General features: G+C 41.2%; 2 protein-coding genes across 13 annotated transcripts in view; both read left to right on the top strand.

The window, feature by feature from the left end:
• NAE1 (NEDD8 activating enzyme E1 subunit 1) overlaps nt 1-11,659 on the top strand; it is a 28,476-nt gene extending 16,817 nt beyond the window's left edge. For 2 of the 6 annotated variants that reach the window (XM_058441077.1, XM_058441082.1), the window contains 11 exons: nt 756-815; nt 905-1,038; nt 3,792-3,867; nt 4,151-4,190; nt 5,474-5,560; nt 5,938-6,030; nt 8,540-8,654; nt 8,740-8,789; nt 8,936-9,056; nt 10,221-10,291; nt 11,423-11,656. In XM_058441077.1, coding sequence (XP_058297060.1) covers nt 756-815; nt 905-1,038; nt 3,792-3,867; nt 4,151-4,190; nt 5,474-5,560; nt 5,938-6,030; nt 8,540-8,654; nt 8,740-8,789; nt 8,936-9,056; nt 10,221-10,291; nt 11,423-11,532 — 957 coding nt within the window. In that variant the 3' untranslated portion in view covers nt 11,533-11,656. Of the gene's footprint in view, nt 1-755; nt 816-904; nt 1,039-3,791; nt 3,868-4,150; nt 4,191-5,473; nt 5,561-5,937; nt 6,031-8,539; nt 8,655-8,739; nt 8,792-8,935; nt 9,057-10,220; nt 10,292-11,422 lie in introns of all 6 variants that reach the window. The other 4 variants (XM_058441079.1, XM_058441080.1, XM_058441081.1 and 1 more) reach the window with 4 other exon arrangements.
• A 1,363-nt stretch (nt 11,660-13,022) lies between these two features.
• The window catches only part of TERB1 (telomere repeat binding bouquet formation protein 1), a 46,479-nt gene continuing 40,080 nt past the window's right edge, over nt 13,023-19,421 (top strand). For all 7 annotated transcript variants that reach the window (XR_009214221.1, XR_009214220.1, XR_009214219.1 and 4 more), the window contains exons 1-3: nt 13,023-13,165; nt 17,572-17,651; nt 17,797-17,859. Coding sequence is in view for 4 of the 7 variants with exons in the window: in XM_058441076.1 (XP_058297059.1) it covers nt 17,829-17,859 (31 nt within the window). In the remaining 3 variants the exon portion in view is untranslated. The remainder of the gene's footprint in view (nt 13,166-17,571; nt 17,652-17,796; nt 17,860-19,421) is intronic.

Genomic DNA, 19,421 nt, shown 5'->3' with positions numbered 1-19,421 from the left:
TTTTTTTTTTTTTTTGAGACAGGATCTCACATTGTTGCCCAGGGTAGAGTGCAGTGACGCAATCACTGCTCACTGCAGCCTTGACCTCCTGGGCTCAAGTGATCGTCCCACCTCAGCCTCCCAAGTAGCTGGGACCACAGGCATGTGCCACCACACCCAGTTTACTTTTGTTTTCTATAGACGGGGTCTCCCTGTTTTGTTCAGGTTGGTCTCAAACTCCTGGGCTCAAATGACCCTCTCACCTTGGCCTCCTAAATGCTGGGATTATAGATGTGAGCCATTGTGCTCAGCTTTATACTCTTGATTAATGTATGAAGATCTTGCTAGCAATAAAATTACTTTATAGTTTTAGTTTTTTTCAGAGTGGTTGTCTCAACGGTCACTAATTAGGGTGCAAGGGTTTCAGCTTTTTGACAAGATGGAAAATCATGAAATACTACAAGTCTATAATCTGTTTTGTCTTCAGATGTAACTATAATAATTTACTGGGACCCCTTCTTTACCCCATTTATGGTATAAGAGAATAGGTATTAAATGCTAGCAACAGTGGGCAGGAGAGGTCTTTCTTCCATTCTTTCTTTCCCCATCAAATCTTCATATGGTACTGATTCTAAATAAAATTATAAACAAATCAGAAGTTTGTATTTGATTACAATTTGAGAATTCAAAGAACATATCTGAAGAAATAGCACTGAAAATAAAGATGGGCAAATTCTTAATACTGTGTAAGTAAATGTTTCATGTTCCTTTGTTAGATCCCAAGCAGTATTGAAGATATATTTAATGATGATCGCTGCATAAATATCACCAAACAGGTAACAACAAAAAAAATAAAAACATTGCTGCTAAACCTTTGGGTCAAAGTAAAACACCACTTAATGTTAATTTTTTCTTATTCTTTTAGACTCCATCATTTTGGATTTTAGCTCGTGCCTTAAAGGAATTTGTGGCTAAAGAAGGTCAAGGAAATTTACCTGTTCGAGGCACAATTCCTGATATGATTGCAGATTCAGGCAAATATATAAAACTGCAAAACGTGTATGTCACTGTTTTCAAACTATGTAATAGACAAAGTCTGATTATATTAGAGATAAACATTTTATCATCCTATCAGAAATCAAATGAAAGTTTATTATAACCTCATTGCTTATAAATAAACTAGGCCAGCTGCAGTGGCTCATGCCTGTAATCCCAACACTTTGGGAGGCCAAGGTGGGAGAACTGCTTGAGTCCAGGAGTTTGAGACCATCCTGGGCAACATAGTGAGACTTCCGTCTCTACAAATTGAAAAATTAGGTGGGCATGGTAGCATACGCCTTTAATCTCAACTACTCGGGAGGCTGAGGCAGAAAGATCTCTTGAGCTCGGGAGTTTGAGGCTGCAGTGAGCCATGATCATGCCACTTCACTTCAGCCTGGGTGACAGAGCAAGACTCTGTTTCAAATAAGTAAAAATAAGCTGAAGAACTTAGGCCAGGCTGGGCGCGGTGGCTCATGCCTGTAATCCCAGCACTCTGGGAGGCCGAGGAGGGTGGATCATGAGGTCAGGAGATTGAGACCATCCTGGCTAACACGGTGAAACGCCATCTCTACTAAAAATACAAAAAAATTAGCCGGGCATGGTGGCGGGTGCCTATAGTCCCAGCTACTCCGGAGGCTGAGGCAGGAGAATAACGTGAACCCGGGAGGCGGAGCTTGCAGTGAGCCGAGATCGGGCCACTGCACTCCAGCCTGGGTGACAGAGTGAGACTCTGTCTCAAAAAAAAAAAACGAACTTAGGCCAGGCGTGGTGGCTCACGCCTGTAATCCCACTACTTTGGGAGGCCAAGTCGGGCGGATCACGAGGTCAGGAGATCAAGACCATCCTGCCAACATGGTGAAACCCTGTCTCTACTAAAACAAAAAATCAGCCAGGTGTGGTGGCGCGCACCTGTAGTCTCAGCTATTTGGGAGGCTGAGGCAGGGGAATCGCTTGAACCCAGGAGGCGGAGGTTGCAGTGAGCCAAGATCGCGCCACTGCACTCCAGCCTGGCGACAGCAAGATTCCGTCTCAAAAAAAAAAAAAAAAAATACTTAGGGGGCAATTATTTTTAAGCTCAAAGCAAAATTGAATGGGACATACAGAATTACCACATATGCCTAGGAGGCAGAGTTTTTTTTCATACTTCTTGATAATATTTGATCACTTAACTCTGTGCTGTGAACTATTTGTATTAAGTAATTTAATACACACACAAGGTTCACAAAGACCTTATGAGAGAGAGAGAGACTGTTATTGTCCCTATTTTACACATGAAGAAACTAAGGTATTGAAAAGGTTACTTATACAAGGTCAGATAGCTGGTAAATGGCAGAACCAAGATTTGAACCCCAGGAAACTCAGTACCAGAGCCTGTATGCTTAGCTATGGCCCTATACTGCCTTCTATTTGTAACTTAAAACCATGAAGGTTTGATGAATTTTTTATCTTAATGTTTCATAATTTATAGTCTATGACTATAGCTAGACACCTTGCTATCCAGGTATCACTAGCTTGAACCCAGATAGATTATCATAGGGATGGGTCTCAATGAATATTACCCTCGTATAGTTAGGGCATGGTGCAAAGAATCCAGGTCTGCTGGCTTCGTTTCTTTGGGGGCCAAGTAATGGCACACAGAGATGATCTCTCTTCCCCAGACAGATTTCACACTTTATCATGTCACCATTGAACGAATCTTGGTTTGTTGTCCTAGCCTAAGAGTTCAACTACTTAAAACTTGGGGAAGGTCAATTGAGGATAGAAAGAAGTATGACCTTACATGGGAGGTAGTCAGCCTGAACACTGATGATTTTTAGAGGGTGAAAGGTAAATAGACCTAAAGAAAAGTTTTATGGCCAGATGCAGTGGCTCACACATGTATTCCCAGCACATTGGGAGGCCAAAGCGGGTGGTGAAATGTGCCACAGGGGGTGTTCACAGGTGTTTTAAATGGTTGACATTTTACGTTTTCCATGGTCTCAGTGGTATAAATAGAGATAATTATTGGGGTTTTTTTTCCTCTCATAATAAATACAGAGTATTTTATAACTGAATCAGAGGTAGAGCATGTTTATCTGTGGCAGTGCTAAAAAGGTATGAAGGTCAGTTAATTGAAAATTGTCATTAATACAGTATTTTCAGTTTCTAAATCGCTTGAACCCAGGAGTTCAAGACCAGCCTGGGCAACATGGTGAAATTCCGTCTCTACAAAAAAGATGAAAATTAGGCGTGGTAGTGTGCGCCTGAATTCCCAGCTACCTGGGAGGCTGAGGTGGGAGGATCAGTTGAGTGTGGGAAGTTGAGGCTGCAGTGAGCCAGGATTGCGCCACTGTACTCCAGCCTGGGTGGCAGAGCGAGATCCTGTCTCAAAAAACAAAGAAGTTTTACATTGGAGATGAACAGTTTTAATGTATTTAACTTTCCTTGGACTTGACTTCCAGGAGATAAGTCATGTTCTTCAGTAGTGTATTTTTTCAGGTCCTCTGTCACAGAAGCCAAAATCATAGATCCCTCTAGGGGAGCAGTTTTTAAGTTGGGTGCTGTTAGAGGGACCCTGGGTTTTAGTGGGCACTGAGAGTCTGTCACTTGCACTGGAAAGATTCCCAGCTACTCATGGTGCTGTTGATAGCATTTCCCTGGCATTTTCACATTTCATACATTGTCAGGCCTGTGTTTTTTCATGAAAAGGAAAGAAAATTTTTGTTCATGGTAACAATTTAAATTTTGCTAATTTAAAAATTCGTTAGTAATTGCTTTTTGTTCTTTTTCAGTTACCGTGAAAAAGCAAAGAAAGATGCTGCCGCTGTGGGTAATCATGTTGCCAAATTGCTGCAGTCCATTGGCCAGGTAAGCTGCTGGGCACACTGTGCCCATACAGGCCTGAGCACATAACTCCAGCCAGAAAGGGTTTAGAGACAGAGGGTGTGGCACTGGCTCTGTGCTTCTTTAGAGGGAGCTGTCATTTGCCTGCCTAATGGGAGAGCTTGTGATAAGGAAACAAGATATTTTTAAAGTGCTCTCCCAGCTGCTGGAGAAAGCCTTCCCATCTCACAGTGATTGGCTTTGTGCCACACCCTTTGTTAATCTTCTCTTTTAAACTGGAACAGAATCTGTATTTATCTCTTTACAGGCACCAGAGTCCATTTCAGAGAAAGAATTAAAATTACTCTGTAAGTCCCCTTGAATTAATTTCCTTATTTTGCTTGATAGAAATGTGCCACAGGGAATGTTCCCAGGTATTTTGAATGGTTGAAATTTTAAGTTTTCCATGGCCTCAGTGATATAGATATAGATAATTATTGGGTAAGGTTTTTTTTTTTCCCTCTCATAATACAATACATGGAGAGTATTTTAAGACTGAATCAGAGGTAGAACATGTTTATCTGTGGCAGTGCTAAAAAGGCTGGACGGTCGGTTAATTGAAAATTGCCATTAATACAGTATTTTCAGTTTTTAAATTTTAAGTAATTTAGGAAATTTTTTTGTCTGAAGACTTCGGGTGTGAAGTCTTGAGTCACATGTACATTGACAATATTGGTTTAAATACTCATTTTGATATGTGTTAAATGACTGTAATGGAGTTAAGAATTTTGCCATCTAGTTTCAGAGTGGTTAGGTTCGTAGGAGTCTTCTCAGTAACTCCTCAGTAGGCCAGAAGCATTTTCTTTTATTTAAGAGTCAGTTTCAAAATACTCAATCTGTCGTGCATGCCATCTGAAGATTTCTCCCTGTAGCTACTGCTCCTACATCCTGTGGAAGTTTATATTTTGCATGCTCCCCATCCTTAAAATAGATTTATCCAAGCTTTCCATTTTATGATTTCTCCACAATGTCTGTTTAGGCTCAGTTTTAATGTTTTCTGCCACTACTAATCTTGCACCTTGTTTGTTCTATTAGACTAATCTTGAATTAGCATTTGTTGTATTAGATTATATAATACTAGATTGCAAGTTCGATGCTGGGTATTTGAACATTTATTACTCTGTTCTACTTTGGGGCATTTTTGAAAATTTCAATAATGCAAAGCTTAAAAAAGTCATTACATATATCAAGAGTACAATTCATAAACCTCTCTCTTTTAGGACTACTTATCCATAATGATGAAAACGATTATTTTTAGAGCTAGAGATGCACTTTATACAGGTATTACATTTAATCCATAGAACAATTCTCAAAGGTAAACAGTATCATCCCCATTTTACACTTGAAAACTGAGGTTCAGAGAGGCCATCACCTTACTTGCTTCTGAATTGGTTGTAGTGCTAGGGATATAAATTTAAAGTGATTTGTGTTCTAGTGCTTTCTCTGCTATTAGAGCCAAGGAGAAAACATTTCTTCACATTCTCATGTCTGAGAAGGGTATACACATAATTCTCTGTTCTTAAAGTCACCTGTGATTCATAATATTCACCAGTCACAGTCATTGCTTCCAGAGTATCTTTCCTCTGTTCAGGCAGCAATTCTGCATTTCTTCGAGTGGTAAGATGTCGATCCTTAGCTGAAGAATATGGTTTGGATACAATTAACAAGGATGAAATTAGTAAGTATAATAGCCTTCTGATTCTGGGTTAATTTTAATTAATTTAAAAATATAAATATTTTGTGTTAATAGTGTTGAGTATATGGTGATGATATAAAAGATAATGTAAATATTCATATTCTAATTTTATTCTAAGCCTATCTAAGTAATTATAATTTATATATTATATGAAACTTAATGTATGCATAAAGTCATATTTAGGTCACTGAGTCCATTGTATGATATGTATGAGTTAAAGTCAGTATGTTACTACTTCAGTAGAGATTGTGTGACTCCAGCTAATAGTCCTGAAACTCAAGTATATAGTAAATTCAGCCTTTCATTGTTTGTTACATTGCAAATTAACCAAATTAAACTGAAATTTTTTTTCCTTTCAGTTTCTAGCATGGACAATCCAGATAATGAAATAGTGTTGTACTTAATGTTACGGGCTGTTGATAGATTTCATAAACAACATGGTAGATATCCAGGTAAGAATAGCAATTGAATTACCAGATATAATAAGATCTTCAATAAAACATTTAAATTGAAAGTGTTCTCAGGCTATTTATAATAGTGTTGCTTGAATTTCACATTGTAAACACATTACACCCCAAACGTTCCCCAGTGAAGAACTACCTTTTGTTTTTTAAGTTTAACTATTTGCAAAATAGTGTTCGATTCTAAACTATTACAGGGGGATGTTGGTTGAATACGTATAGAAGAAAACTTTTTTTCTGTCATTTTCCATAGTTTAGCTACTAAGACTCGCACTGAGTTTAATTTAGTGGAATAGGAAAGCCACAAGAAATATGCTGGCCAGGCATAGTACAGTGGCTCACATCTGTAATGCCAGCACTTTGGGAGACTGATTCAGGTGGATGGCTTGAGCCCAGGAGTTAGGAGACCAGCATGGGCAACATGGTGGAACCCCATCTCTACTGAAGATACAAAAAATTAGCCAGACATAGTGGTGTGCACTTGTAGACTCAGCTACTCGGGAGGGTGAGGTGGGAGGATCACCTGAGCCTGGGAAGTTGGGGCTACAGTGAGTTGTGATTGTGCCACTACACTCCAGCCTGGGTGACTGTGGTGAGACTCTCTCTCAAAACAAAAAAAAAGTACGCTAGTAATTTCTCAACTCAGTAACTCTGAAGATGTAGGAATTTGTTTGTTTAGTGTCTACTTTTTATCTTCAGCAAATGTAGTCATTGGAGAATTGGCATAATCTCAAAGATCTGAGGTTGCTCAGAATATTTTTCTTCGGGATGATAATTTTAATTGTGCAGAATTATTGCATAGCAACACATTCTAGGGGTATCATAAAACCTGCTGCTCCATCTGATGCAGTATGTCTCCAGAGTTTATAGTCTTTTTTTTTTTTTTTTTTGAGACAGAGTCTTGCTCTGTCGCCCAGGCTGGAGTGCAGTGGCCTGATCTCAGCTCACTGCAACCTCTGCCTCCTGGGTTTAAGCAATTTTCCTGCCTCAGCCTCCCGAGTAGCTGGGACTATAGGCACCCGCCACCTCGCCTGGCTAATTTTTGTATTTTTAGTAGAGACAGGGTTTTACTATGTTGGCCAGGCTGGTCTTGAACTCCTGACCTCAAGTGATCCTCCTGCCTTGGCCTCCCAAAGTGCAGGGATTACAGGCATGAGCCACTGCACGGCTCAGAGTTTATAGTCCTAACAAGCAAGCTTACTAGAAGAAAAAAAAAGAATAAACACCAAATATGTATTGCTGTATTTGTATTATTTGATTAGTATTTATTTCAGTTATCTATTGCATAACAAACCACTTCAAAACTTAGTGGTTTAAAACAATAAATAGTGTCGTGATTTTGTGGATTGCCTGGTCTCAGGCAGTTCTCCTTGGGGAGGCATGCAGTTGCTTGATGCCTGGGGGTGGAGTCATTCTGAAGTCTTGACTGAGTTAGACATGCAAGAAGACATTTTTACTCATGTAACTAGCACCTTAGTCAGAACAGTGGGAATAGCTGGCAGCTGGTCAGGTATCTCTTCAGGTGGCTAGCTTGAACTTCCTTTTAGCATGTCAGCTGGCTTCTGCATTAACATTCCAAAAAACCCAAGTGGAAGGTACAGGGCTTTTTATGACCTAGCTTTGGAAGTCATACAGCATCACTTATGAGCTAAGTAACTCAATCTCTCTGTGCCTTAGTTTTCTCTTCTACGAATGGAGATAACTATACATACTTCATAGGACTGTTTTGAGGATTCAATCAATTAATATATATATAAGGTCCTTAGAACAGTGTCCAGCATCTATTAATGCTCAATAAATGTGACCTATTATTGGCCAGGCATGGTGGCTCACACCTGTAATCCCAGCACTTTGGGAGGCCAAGGCGGGTGGATCACTTGAGGCCAGGAGTTCGAGACCAGCCTAGCCAACACTGAAACTAAAAATAGAAAAAATCAGCTGTTTGTGGTGGCGCACGCCTGTAGTCCCAGCTTCTTGGGAGGCTGAGGCATGAGAATCATTTGAACCCGGGAGGCAGAGGTTGCGGTGAGCCGAGACTGCACCACTGCACTCCAGCCTAGGTGACAGCAAGACTCTCTCTCAAAAGAAAAAAAAGAAAGTTACTTATTATTAATAGCTTTATGTCCTCAGTGTCATTTATCATTTAGTCTTTTAGAATTGGAGAATAACTTTTATAAAGGGTATAAGTAGGACATTACTTTCTCATTCATTAAGTTCTTCTATCAAATAATTATTAAGCACTATGTGTCAGATGCTTTTCTAGACAGTGAATATGATACAATTAACAAAGATTTAATTAAATTCAAATTTTTACTAGGTTTTAGTTGGTCTCTGATTATAAGTTTGTGATATGTGCAAATATTGGTCCCATACTTTGTTACTTTTGTTCTTCAGTTTCATACATATTTTGACTAGAACATCTGAAACTAGATTAAATAAAGGAGTTGGCCATTAATTTTGAATCACATTTATTTTAATGAAAACTAACTTTTATTTTTAGGGGTATCTAACTATCAAGTTGAAGAAGACATAGGAAAGTTGAAGTCTTGTCTCACTGGCTTCCTTCAGGAATATGGCTTATCTGTAATGGTGAAAGATGATTATGTCCATGAATTGTGAGTATTTTTTAGGGTATCTAGGAGATGATTCCACACCTGTCTTAAGGCTAATCAAAATTCATGTCTCTGTGGTCTCCTCTAGTTGCCGATATGGAGCTGCTGAGCCACATACCATTGCTGCGTTCTTGGGGGGTGAGTTCCATATTTGAGAAGACTCACCTGTTGTTACATAGTACAGTTACTATTTTAATACAAAGTTTTGTCGTCTAGCTGTTTTAATTAGGGAGGTCAGTGAAGCAGGATGTTATATTTCTTTCTTTTTTTTTTTTTTTTTTGAGATATAGTCTCACTCTTTTGCCCGGGTTGGAGTGTATTGATGCCATCATACTTCGCTGCAACCTCAAACTCCTGGGCTCAAGTGATCTCTCACCTCCGCCTCCTGAATAGCTGGGACTACAGGCATGTGCCAGTGAGCCTGGCTAATTTTTCAATTTTTTGTAGAGACAGGGTCCCCTGTGTTGCTCAGGTTAGGATACTTATTCAGTTGCCCCTATACTGGTCTCCCTGCCTTCCATCTCTCCCACTGCCATCCAACTTAAACTCCTTAAGAGTCATTAATCCTTCTAAAGCATAGCTCTGATTGTGTCCTTTTACTAACCCTCTGCCCCACCAATATACGTAACACTCTACAACAGTCCTCCAAGCAAGTCCAGGGACTTTGGCTTGACGTTAAAAAACCCTGTGTTTTGGTTCCACTCGGCCTTTCTAGCCTTGGTTTTATCATATTACTTGCTTTCCCCCCAGGATGCCCTTTGATTTCCTGCTCCTAGATCTTTGCTCCTCTGGGCCTATTTGCCTTAAAAATATGTTTTTCTGCATGTCCAAAACCTACATGTTCCTCAAGACCCAACTCAAAAATGACATGTCTTTCATAAAAGCTCCCTTTACTTCCCTCCCTCACTCTACTTCCCCCTTGTCTTAGTCAGTTTGGGCTGCTGTAACAGAATATCATAGACTTACAAACAACAAAAATTTGTCACAGAGTTCTGGAAGCTAGAAGTCTGGGATCAGGATGCCAACATGGTCAGGTCTGGTGAGCGCCCATTTCCTGGTTCATAGACAGCTGTCTCTTCTGTGTTCTCACATGGTGAAAAAAAAAATGGCAAGAGAAGTCTCTGGGGTCTCTTCTTAGGGCACTAATCCTATTCATGAAAGTTCTACGCTCTTGACCTAATCACCTACCAAAGGCCCTATCCTCATACAATTACACTGGACGTTAGGATTTCAACATATGAATTTGAGGGGGAAACGAACCATTCAGTCCATAACACCCCTCAAAAAAATATTACTCTCCTGTGATCTCCTATAGACTGAGCTATTAGCTTGTGGCATTTTCCCTCTAGATGTTGAATGTTTTAAAGGCAGATTTAGGTCTAATTAATATTTGAAGTGTTCAGAATGTAAATGAATCATATAGACCTAAGAAAACTATTCTCTAAGCAAATCCAAATTAAAGCCTGATTTGGAATAATTTATTTTAAACTAAAACCAAGTAGTCTCTTGTGCCAAAATAGCAAAGTTAACTGCCAATTCACAGAAAAGGGCAAATTATTATTTATTCAGATTCAGTCCAGAATCTAAGAAGAGGTACAGCCGGATGGATGGACTGGATGACTTAACTATAGCAGAAAAAAGTATAAATTGAAGGTTTTTTGTTTTTTTTTGTTGTTTTTGTTTTTTACTTCTATGCATTCTGTAATCATTTTGCACAGTGCCATTATATCCCTTCACTTCCTTCAGGTTTTATTCAAATGCTGTCTTCTCTGTGATGCCATCCCTGACTCCCCTATTTAAAAGATGAACCCCGCCTCTTGTATTTATATCTCCCTTATTTGCTTTTTCTCCTTAGCACCTTATGGTCAGTTGACATACTACACATTCTATTTATTTGTAAATTATCTCTCTCTTGCTGCTAAAAAGTAGCATGAGGGTAAGTGGATCTTTTTGTCTTTTTTCCTTACTGTGTCCCTACTGCCTAGAACAGTATTTGGTGCACAGTAGTCTCAGATTCTATCCAGTCGGCCGAGCGCGGTGGCTAATGCCTGTAAGGCCTCCGCTTTGGGAGGCTGAGATGGGCGGATCACTTGAGGTCAGGAGTTCAAAACCATCCTGGCCAACATGGTGAAACTCCATCTCTACTAAAAATACAAAAAAATTAGCCAGGTATGGTGGCAGGCATCTGTAATCCCAGCTGCTTGGGAGGCTGAGGCAAGAGAATCACTTGAACCTGGGAGGAGGAGGTTGCAGTGAGCTGAGATCATGCCACTGCACTCCAGCCTGGGTGACAGAGTGAGACTCTTGTCTAAAAAAAAAAAAAAAAAAAAATGCTATCCAGTCCTCAGGTTATAGAAGATGCACAAGTTTTTTTCTTAGTAGTTTTTTTGTTTTGAGTAAATATAGCAGTCTGGCGATATTTAATATAGATCCTTCCTAAATTACAAATGCATTCAGAACAAATATACCTTTCTCCTTTTTTATTATAAAACATACAAGGTAAAATTCAAATGCAGCAGTAGGGTGTCCTTTGAGAATCTTTTATGCCTGTGTGTATCCTTTAAAGTTTGGTCAACTACACTACTGTTTAGATTTCCTTCAATAACAAAAAGAATTATAGGCTTTTATGTTGATATGACTCAGTAAGCTAACTGCATCTGTTCTGGGTCACTTTCAAACACCTTTGCTTTTGAAAAGGAAAGGTTTCTTTACAGAATTGAGTATTGAAGTTCACTCTTTCAAAGATTCGCTTTTCTCCTTTTTCCTTTCAGGAGCTGCTGCTCAAGAGGTCATCAAAATAATCACCAAACAATTTGTAATTTTTAATAATACTTACATTTACAGTGGCATGTCACAAACTTCAGCAACTTTCCAGTTGTAGAGTAAGCACCTTAGGTAGTGTGTTAATGATTGAAATTGTAATTGCCTTCGGGTTGTGTTTTAGCCTGTAAAATTCTAAAGGAGAGCTGCTAAATTGTTTTCTTAATAAACATTTTTCTCATTTGTAATAATGTAGTCTTGTTCTTTGTGGGGAGGGGAAAGGAGACAGTCATTTTCCTAGAAAATGGATCCTATCCATTTCTCACTGAGCATCAATATTGGCTTGCTATTTCAAAGTAACTTGTCATAGATTATCCTTGTGTTTTATTAGAGATAATTAAAAATTTTTTTTTCTTACCATCTTCAATAATGAATTTAAGCCATGTGCAGATGTTAGCTATGGACATTTTAGGACCATCATCATTTGTTAAAATGAATAGAATTTAAAAAGAAATTATTTCTGGATATGTAGTTTTCCCAGAAAACAAGACCATCCCCTTGTATGTAGTATTATCTTAACTAATTTGAGTTTTGGCTGCCTAACCTACTTCTTGAAATTTTATGGGTCATTCTACTCATATATACTCTTAAATTTAGTCACATGGGACTAATAGCATTCACCAGCATATTAGAGGGCAAAAAAAAGGAAGTAGTAGATGCAAACGGAGTGGAAATCCAGAATCCAGAAGTGGGTGCAGTGCCCGGTTTTTGGCTTGATGTCTTAATACGGCTGAGGAACGTGGTCCATGGTGCATGACTCTTAGTATCTAAGGCCCCTAATCTGCTGCAGCTGTCTCTGAGGCCAGCGTCTCCTAAGTGAGAACCTGTTAGATTTGCTAGGGTACCTCACAGGGACTTGGTTTTCCGGACCCTAATGTGTCAGCCATTCTTTGGCTGTTCTTCACTGTATCGGGGACCTTCCCCTCGCCTTCATCGCCTAGCAGTCCCGTGGGCTGCATTTTACGGCGGAGGAGGCAAGGGACAGGCCTAGACCTTGGCCCCACTCTGATCCTTTGGTCCAGGCACGGAGAAGTCCTGGACTGAACGCCGGAAGCCCCCTGGTGAGGTGGAGGCCTGGCTGCCTCTGTGGGGCTGTGGTGACCATTAGCGACGTGCCCAACAAAAGGGAGAACGCACAGCACGGATGCCAGGTGGAGGGGAGGTTGGGGCTTCGCCGTCGCGTGCCTCACGGCCACCATCCCATAGCCAGACCTCGTCAACCGCGTGCACAGTCCCCTAATTTTGGGGCTAATGCTCCTCTGAGGTAAAAACCCTAAAAACCGGGGGCGGTGAGATTAGATTTCTCTTTCATATTGTAGCTTTAAAAAAAATCTTGCATCCAGGACACCGACCACCCCATTGCCCTTGGCAACCTGGGGCACCCGCGGAAGCGTAAGACGCCGTGCAGGGGCTGGTGCAGGGGCTGGTGCAGGGGCTGGTGCAGGGGCTGGTGCAGGGGCTGGTGCAGGGGCTGGTGCAGGGGCTGGTGCAGGGGCTGGTGCAGGGGCTGGTGGGGCTGCCGGCCGGAAGTCCCGCCCACGGACGTGAGCCTGGACGGCTGGGCGGGAAGCCCTGTCGGGCGTCGTGGCAGGTGGGCGGTGATGAAGAAAGGGCGGAATCCCCTGCTTGAGGGTAGACGCCACGGCCTCCGCTCCCGCGCGTTGGGGTCCTGCCTTACTGCGCTTGGAAACTCCGTATGTTGGCGCCTGTGGAAGGCGGGTTGGGCTGGCCAGGATGTCTTACCGCCCCGTCAGGCCCTTCTTAGCCCACGTGAGGAGAAGGGTCGATTTGCGGGGACGGGGCCTTTATGAGCAGGTGCCAGGCCCCGGCTGTAGTCCCCACAGCCCTTGGCGGGAAGAGACAGTCATCACGTGATGCACCATTTAGAGACGTGTAGGGCCTGGCAGTATTCCCCCTTATTTCACTTCTGACTCCCTAGGCGCCTCCCCAGGTGACTTTGATGTGTGGAGAGGGTGGGACCCACCAGTGAAGTCGTTTCTCAGACCCAGGGCCGGGCCGCATGTCCCACAGCACCTGAGCGGGGAGGGCCTGCTGAGGGGGCTGATGGCTGGCTCGCGAGTGGCCCACGCGGCTAACCAGTGCCCTGCTCCCACGCAGGACTTGCGAGCCCTGGTTAGAGAGGAGCCTGGAGGGGCCACCTAAGCTCTGCACAAGGAATTCCTCCAACTCTTTAGGTTAGCGGGCCGCAGGCTGAATGGGCAGGAAGCCAGGCGGGGTGAGTGCCCCCTCCTTGGAAAGGTTACGTGTCTGTTACCTGTGGAACCCGGGAGGAGGCCCTGAGGATTTATGGGGGGTGTTCATATTGCAGAGCCAGCTGACTCCTGGTACCCACGGTGCGTTTTCTGGGACCTGAATGACTGTTATTTCTTGACCCGTTTAAACGATCGAAAACAAATTTGCCGCTTCTCTCTTGCGTCTTCTTTAGAGGGTATTTTCGCTATATATAATTACAAGCCGGGTATCCGCTGACAAAAAACAATTTAGTGGTGGGATTATCAGCCCTGCCAGCCTTACACAAAAAGATGGCATTTATCTTTCTGATATATTGGGATAATATTTCGATTTCAAAAAGCTTTCTTGGCCTCGTGTGGTGGTGGGTGCCTGTAATCCCAGCTACTCGGGAGGCTGAGGCAGGAGAGTCGCTTGAACCCGGGAGGTGGAGGTTGTAGTGAGCCGAGACGGCGCCACTGCACTCCAGCCTGGGCGACAGAGCCAGACTCTGTCTCAAAAAAAAAAAAAAAAAAACTTTATTTTTATTTATTTATTTTGAGACGGGGTCTCCCTCCATCATCCAGATTGGAGTGCAGTGGCGCGGTCTCAGCTCACTGCAGCCTCCATCTCCTGGGCTCAAGGGATCTTCCCACCTCAGCCTCCCAGGTAGCTGGGATTACAGGTGCATGACCACGCCCAGCTAATTTTTGTACTTTTCTTTGGTAGAGACGGGGTTTCACCATGTTGGCCAGGCTGGTCTCCAACTTCTGGCCTGAAGTCTTCCGCCCACCTCGGCCTCCCAAAGTGCTGGGATTATAGGCGCGAGCCACCACGTCCGGCCCCCCAAAAGCTTTTGTATACATTTTCTAAATCAGGTAAACAAGTAATATTCAGCTACTTTTCTTGCTGAAATTTGGATTTGAGTTAACACTATTGTTTTGAGGAGCGGGTTGAGTGAAACGTGTAAGTGGGAGAGGTTCTCTGTCATCCAGAAAAAAATCCTTTTTTCCTGTGAGAATACAGTAAAGAATTTTGAAATCTCCTTGTTTGTGACAGTACATGTATTCACTAAATTACTAAAAACACTTCATAATCTGCTTTATATGGCAGATGCTTTTGTTCTTGAGAATATACTTGTTTTAGAATTTTAAATATAATTTTATGATTATCAATCCCTTGAAAGTTATAACTTACCCTTTGCTATGGGTGTTTGTAAGCACTTCTCAAGTAAATAGATGACTTGTGTTAATGCTACCAAGTACTTGGCAAACTCTTTTTGTGCAAAGTAACCATTTATAAGAAAAAAGTATAAAAACAAAGGGAAAAAAGAGTGTGGGTGGTCAGTTTTAATTTGAAAGCATTTAGGTTTAAAAGTTATACATTACCCCTCTTAGGCCAGGCACGGTGGCTCACACCTGTAACCCCAGCACTTTCAGAGGCCAAGGCGGGTGGATCACCCGAGATCAGGAGTTCCAGACTAGCCTGGCCAACATCGTGAAACCCTGTCTCTACTAAAAATACAAAAATTAGCCGGGCGTGGTGGTGCATGCCTGTAATTCCAGCCACTCAGGAGGCGGAGACAGGAGAATTGCTTGAACCCGGGAGGTGGAGGTTGCAGTGAGCTGAGATCACACCACTGCACTCCAGCCTGGGCAACAGAGTGAGACTCCGTCAAAAGAAAAAAAAAAAAGTTAGACATTATGCCTCTTAAAAATGATATTAAAAGCAGAATAGATTGGATAATTAAAATAAAGGAAATAGTCCTTAAGGTTGTCCATGAAACAAAAACATCCATATATGATAACAATTTTCCATTTTCTAAAGAGTTCACCTTTTTAAATCTAGTAATATTTTCCAAATCTTCACCCATTTGTTCAAAAGCAATATGTATTTATATATGGGAGACGGTATAAGAGAGGATAAGAGTGTAGGCCCTAGCCTGAAATTTTCTTGGTTCCCATTTTAACTCTGGCACTTACTAGCAATTTGAAGTTAGTCAAATTATTTGCCCTCTCCTCATGTATCTTCATCCTTATAATTCCCTCATAAGGTTATCGTGAAGACCAAAAAGAATATTCATAAGATGTAAAGAACAAAGCCTAGCCTCAATAGGTATTTACTGAATGTTAGAAGCTGTTATTATAAAAATTGTGAAAAATAGAAAATAGTGGGATAAAACCCATAGAACCACCAACTAAAGACAAGTGTTAATATGTCATCTTTCTAGCCAGTCTTATTTTATATTTACCTCTAACTAATTTGGATCAGACTGTAGATTAAATTGAGTCTTACTCTTTTTGGTTAGCTTTGTAACATAAGCATTTTTCTTTGCTATTGAACATTTCTAGTAAATGTGAATATTCTTGTAATAATATCCAATCCTGTGGACTTACAACATACCTACTTCTATTTTAATGTAATATTTAGGTTAAAAAATGGGCCAGGCATGGTGACTCATGCCTCTAATCTCAGCACATTGGGAGGCCAAGACGGGAGGATCACTTGAAGCCGGGAATTCAAGACCAGTCTGGGCAACATAGCAAAATCTCTGTCTCTACAAAAATATTAAAAAATTAGCCGGGTGTGGTGATGTGTGCCTGTAGACTCAGCTACTCGGAATGCTGAGGCAGGAGGATCACTTGAGCTCAGGAGTTTGAAACTGCAGTGAGCCAAGATCATGCCACTGCACTACAGCCTGGGTGACAGATTGAGACCCTATCTCTTAAAAAAATTAAAAAGGCAAAAATAATATACCTGTACATTTGTATACTACTTTATAAAAGATTTTTACATTTGTTATTTCTTTAAACATTTCTTTGTGCTTAGGAATTTTCTTTTCTTTTTTCTTTTTGAGACAAGGCCTTGCTCTATAAATGGATAATTGGATATCTCTCTTTAACAACATAGTGTTGGAATAAGAATTTTAGAGTTTTGTGAATCCTGATTTGTTGCTCTAAGAAGTTAACTGGACTCCGAGGCATTTTTTCTAACTAATCAGTTTAGCATTTTAAAGTAGGGTATGTGAGAGGCCATATCAGAGTTGCCAGTTATTTTAAAAATGGTTCTAGGCTGGGCATGGTGGCTCAAGTGTGTAATCCCAGCACTTTGAGAGGCTGAGGTGGGTGGATTGCTTGAGCTCAGGAGACCAGCCTGGACATCATAGTGAGATCCCATCTCACTATACCATGTTGAAAATAACCATGGGTTGTTAATTTAGTATTTAGCTTGTGAAGAGAAAGGCCAATCTAAGGAGTGTGTGTGTGTGTGTGTGTGTGTGTGTGTGTGTGTGTGTGTGTGTGTTTAAACCTCTCATAGGTAGGGGGTCCCTAATCTGAAACTATGAGATGAAGATTTCCGTGAAGAAAATAAGAAAGTGGGGGCTGGGTGTGGGAGCTCACACTTGTAATCTCAGCACTTTGGTAGGCTGAGGTGTGTGGATTGCTTGAGACCAGGAGTTTGTGACCAGCCTGGGCAATATGGCAAAACCCCGTCTCTACAAAAAATACAAAAAATTAGCCAAGTGTGGTGGCGTGTGGTGGCATGTGCCTGTAGTTTCAGCTACTCTGGAAGCTGAGGTGGGAGGATCACCTGATCCTGGGAGGTCAAGGCTGCAGTGAGTCGTGATCAAGCCGCTGTGCTCCAGCCTGGGCGTCAGAGTGAGACCCTGCTGTCTAAAAAAAAAAAAAAAAATGGAAGGAAATGGGACCAGCTAAGAGGTCCAGTTAGATCCAGTCACCCAGTCATTCGTTTGCTTAATGAAATTTGTTGAATGCATATAGTGCTTAAAAATGCCAGATGTTTATTAATGTTTTTAAATGTAATTATTGTAACAACTCTGTGAAATAGGAATATCATTTCTATTTTACAGATGAGGATACAGAGCCTCAAAGAATTTAATCAACCTGCTTGATATTACACATCTAATAAGTTGCAGATTCAACTTATTAAGTAAGTTAATTAAATTTATTATTTTAAAAGTTGTAGTTCCCTGGTCTTTTGGCTTCAGGAAAACAATTTTTCCCACCCATTTGTACTTACATCTTTGCCATTCTCAAACATTGATTTAAATTGAGAAAATACCTTTATCTTATAGACAAAATATAAGGAAAAAGAATATAGACAAGCATGGAAAGTGAAGACACAAAGAAAACACAAGGTGAGAAATTGATGGATCATATATCTGCAATGAGTTTTGTATTGGTAGGATATACTGTAGATTATCTGACAGGATCCAGGAAATGAAAGAATCATTCAGCCATTTACATAAATATTGAGCACTACTCTGTGCCTGTCACATAATTTCTGGCTTCAGGAAACTGACGTTCTAATGGGAAAAGACATACTGACAATTAGAATATCATGTGATAGCTGATTTAATGTTAGTGTATACAAGAATAATGGGAACCTGAGAAGACCACCATCAAAGGATGCCTGCAGGTACAGATTTCAGAATTGTTCCCAGAAAGATGGAAACTGAATCCATGGGCATGGAGGAGGTTAACCAGAGAGAAACGGGTGGAGAATAGTGTTCATTAATATACACCATCACATAAGGTTTTAGCTGAGGAAGACAGCCCTTAAAAAAAGTCTGAGAAAAACATTTCAAAAAGGTGAAAAGAGTCAGGAATGTGGTATCTTGGAAATCAGAACCTTAAGAGAATGCTTCATGAGAAAGAGGTTGCTTAAGAGCCTAAAATGTCAAATGCCACAGCTGAGGACTGAATTTTCCACTGTGTTTTGCATTTAGGATGTAATTTGTTATGTTAACGGTAAACTTAATAGATTTTAGCCCGATTGCAGTCTGTTTAGATTTGAGTGGAAAATTAAGATCTGAATATGAATTGCTTACTCTTTAAGAGCTTGACCAAAGATATATGATCAGCCAGGTGTGGTGGCTCACTCCTATCATTCCAGCACTTTGGGAGGCCAAAGTAGGGGATCACTTGAGCCCAGGAGTTTGAGTCTAAACTGGGCAACACATTGAGACCTCGTCTCTACAAAAGCAATTAAAAATAACTGGGCGTGGTGGTACACACCTGTAGTGCCAGCTACTTGGGAGGCTGAGGTGGGAGGATCACTTGAGCCTGGGAGGTCAAGGTAACAGTGAACCATGATCGCACCACTGCACTTAAGCATTGATGACAGAGCGAGACCCTGTCATTCATTCATAAATAAATAAATAAATAGTGAGATATATGGCAGTAGCTAGAGGAAAGTTGTAATGTCAAGAAAGTGTTATAAAAGAATTTCTGAAAAGGGAATGGAGATTCTGGAAAGGGAGAAGTTGAAAACTGGAGAGATAGGGGATAACTGTTGGTGATTCCCCTCTCAAACCATTTACGAAACCTCCAACCTCAGTCCCATATCTCACTCTTTTCCATTTTAAGTCTTTAGGTTGCTCCCAGAAGTAGACTGTGAGATAAGGATTTGAGTGCAAGTACCTTTTTTCAGAAAGTGATCCCAGGAAACACTAGCTGGAAAGTGGGAAAATGAGATAGGAAAAAGAAGACAGAGAGTATGTTATCAAATAAGTTATTATGATGGGTAACTGGAGCTTAAGCCCACTGGGAAACTCTGGGAGCCAGTGTAGAGTCATGTGCCTGAGAGTTATCCCAGCCAAAGGGTGAAGAGTATTTATCCATCGGCTCCCATCAGTCAATTGTTCAGCAACAGGGTGAAGTGGTATCTAATTGTGGTTTTGATTTGCATTTGCCTAAT

Source organism: Hylobates moloch, unplaced genomic scaffold, assembly GCF_009828535.3.
Source record: "Hylobates moloch isolate HMO894 unplaced genomic scaffold, HMol_V3 SCAFFOLD_6, whole genome shotgun sequence".
In the NCBI taxonomy this organism is placed as follows: Eukaryota; Metazoa; Chordata; class Mammalia; order Primates; family Hylobatidae; genus Hylobates; species Hylobates moloch.
Note: the sequence above shows the minus strand (reverse complement) of the source record. Positions and strands in the feature narration are given on the sequence as shown.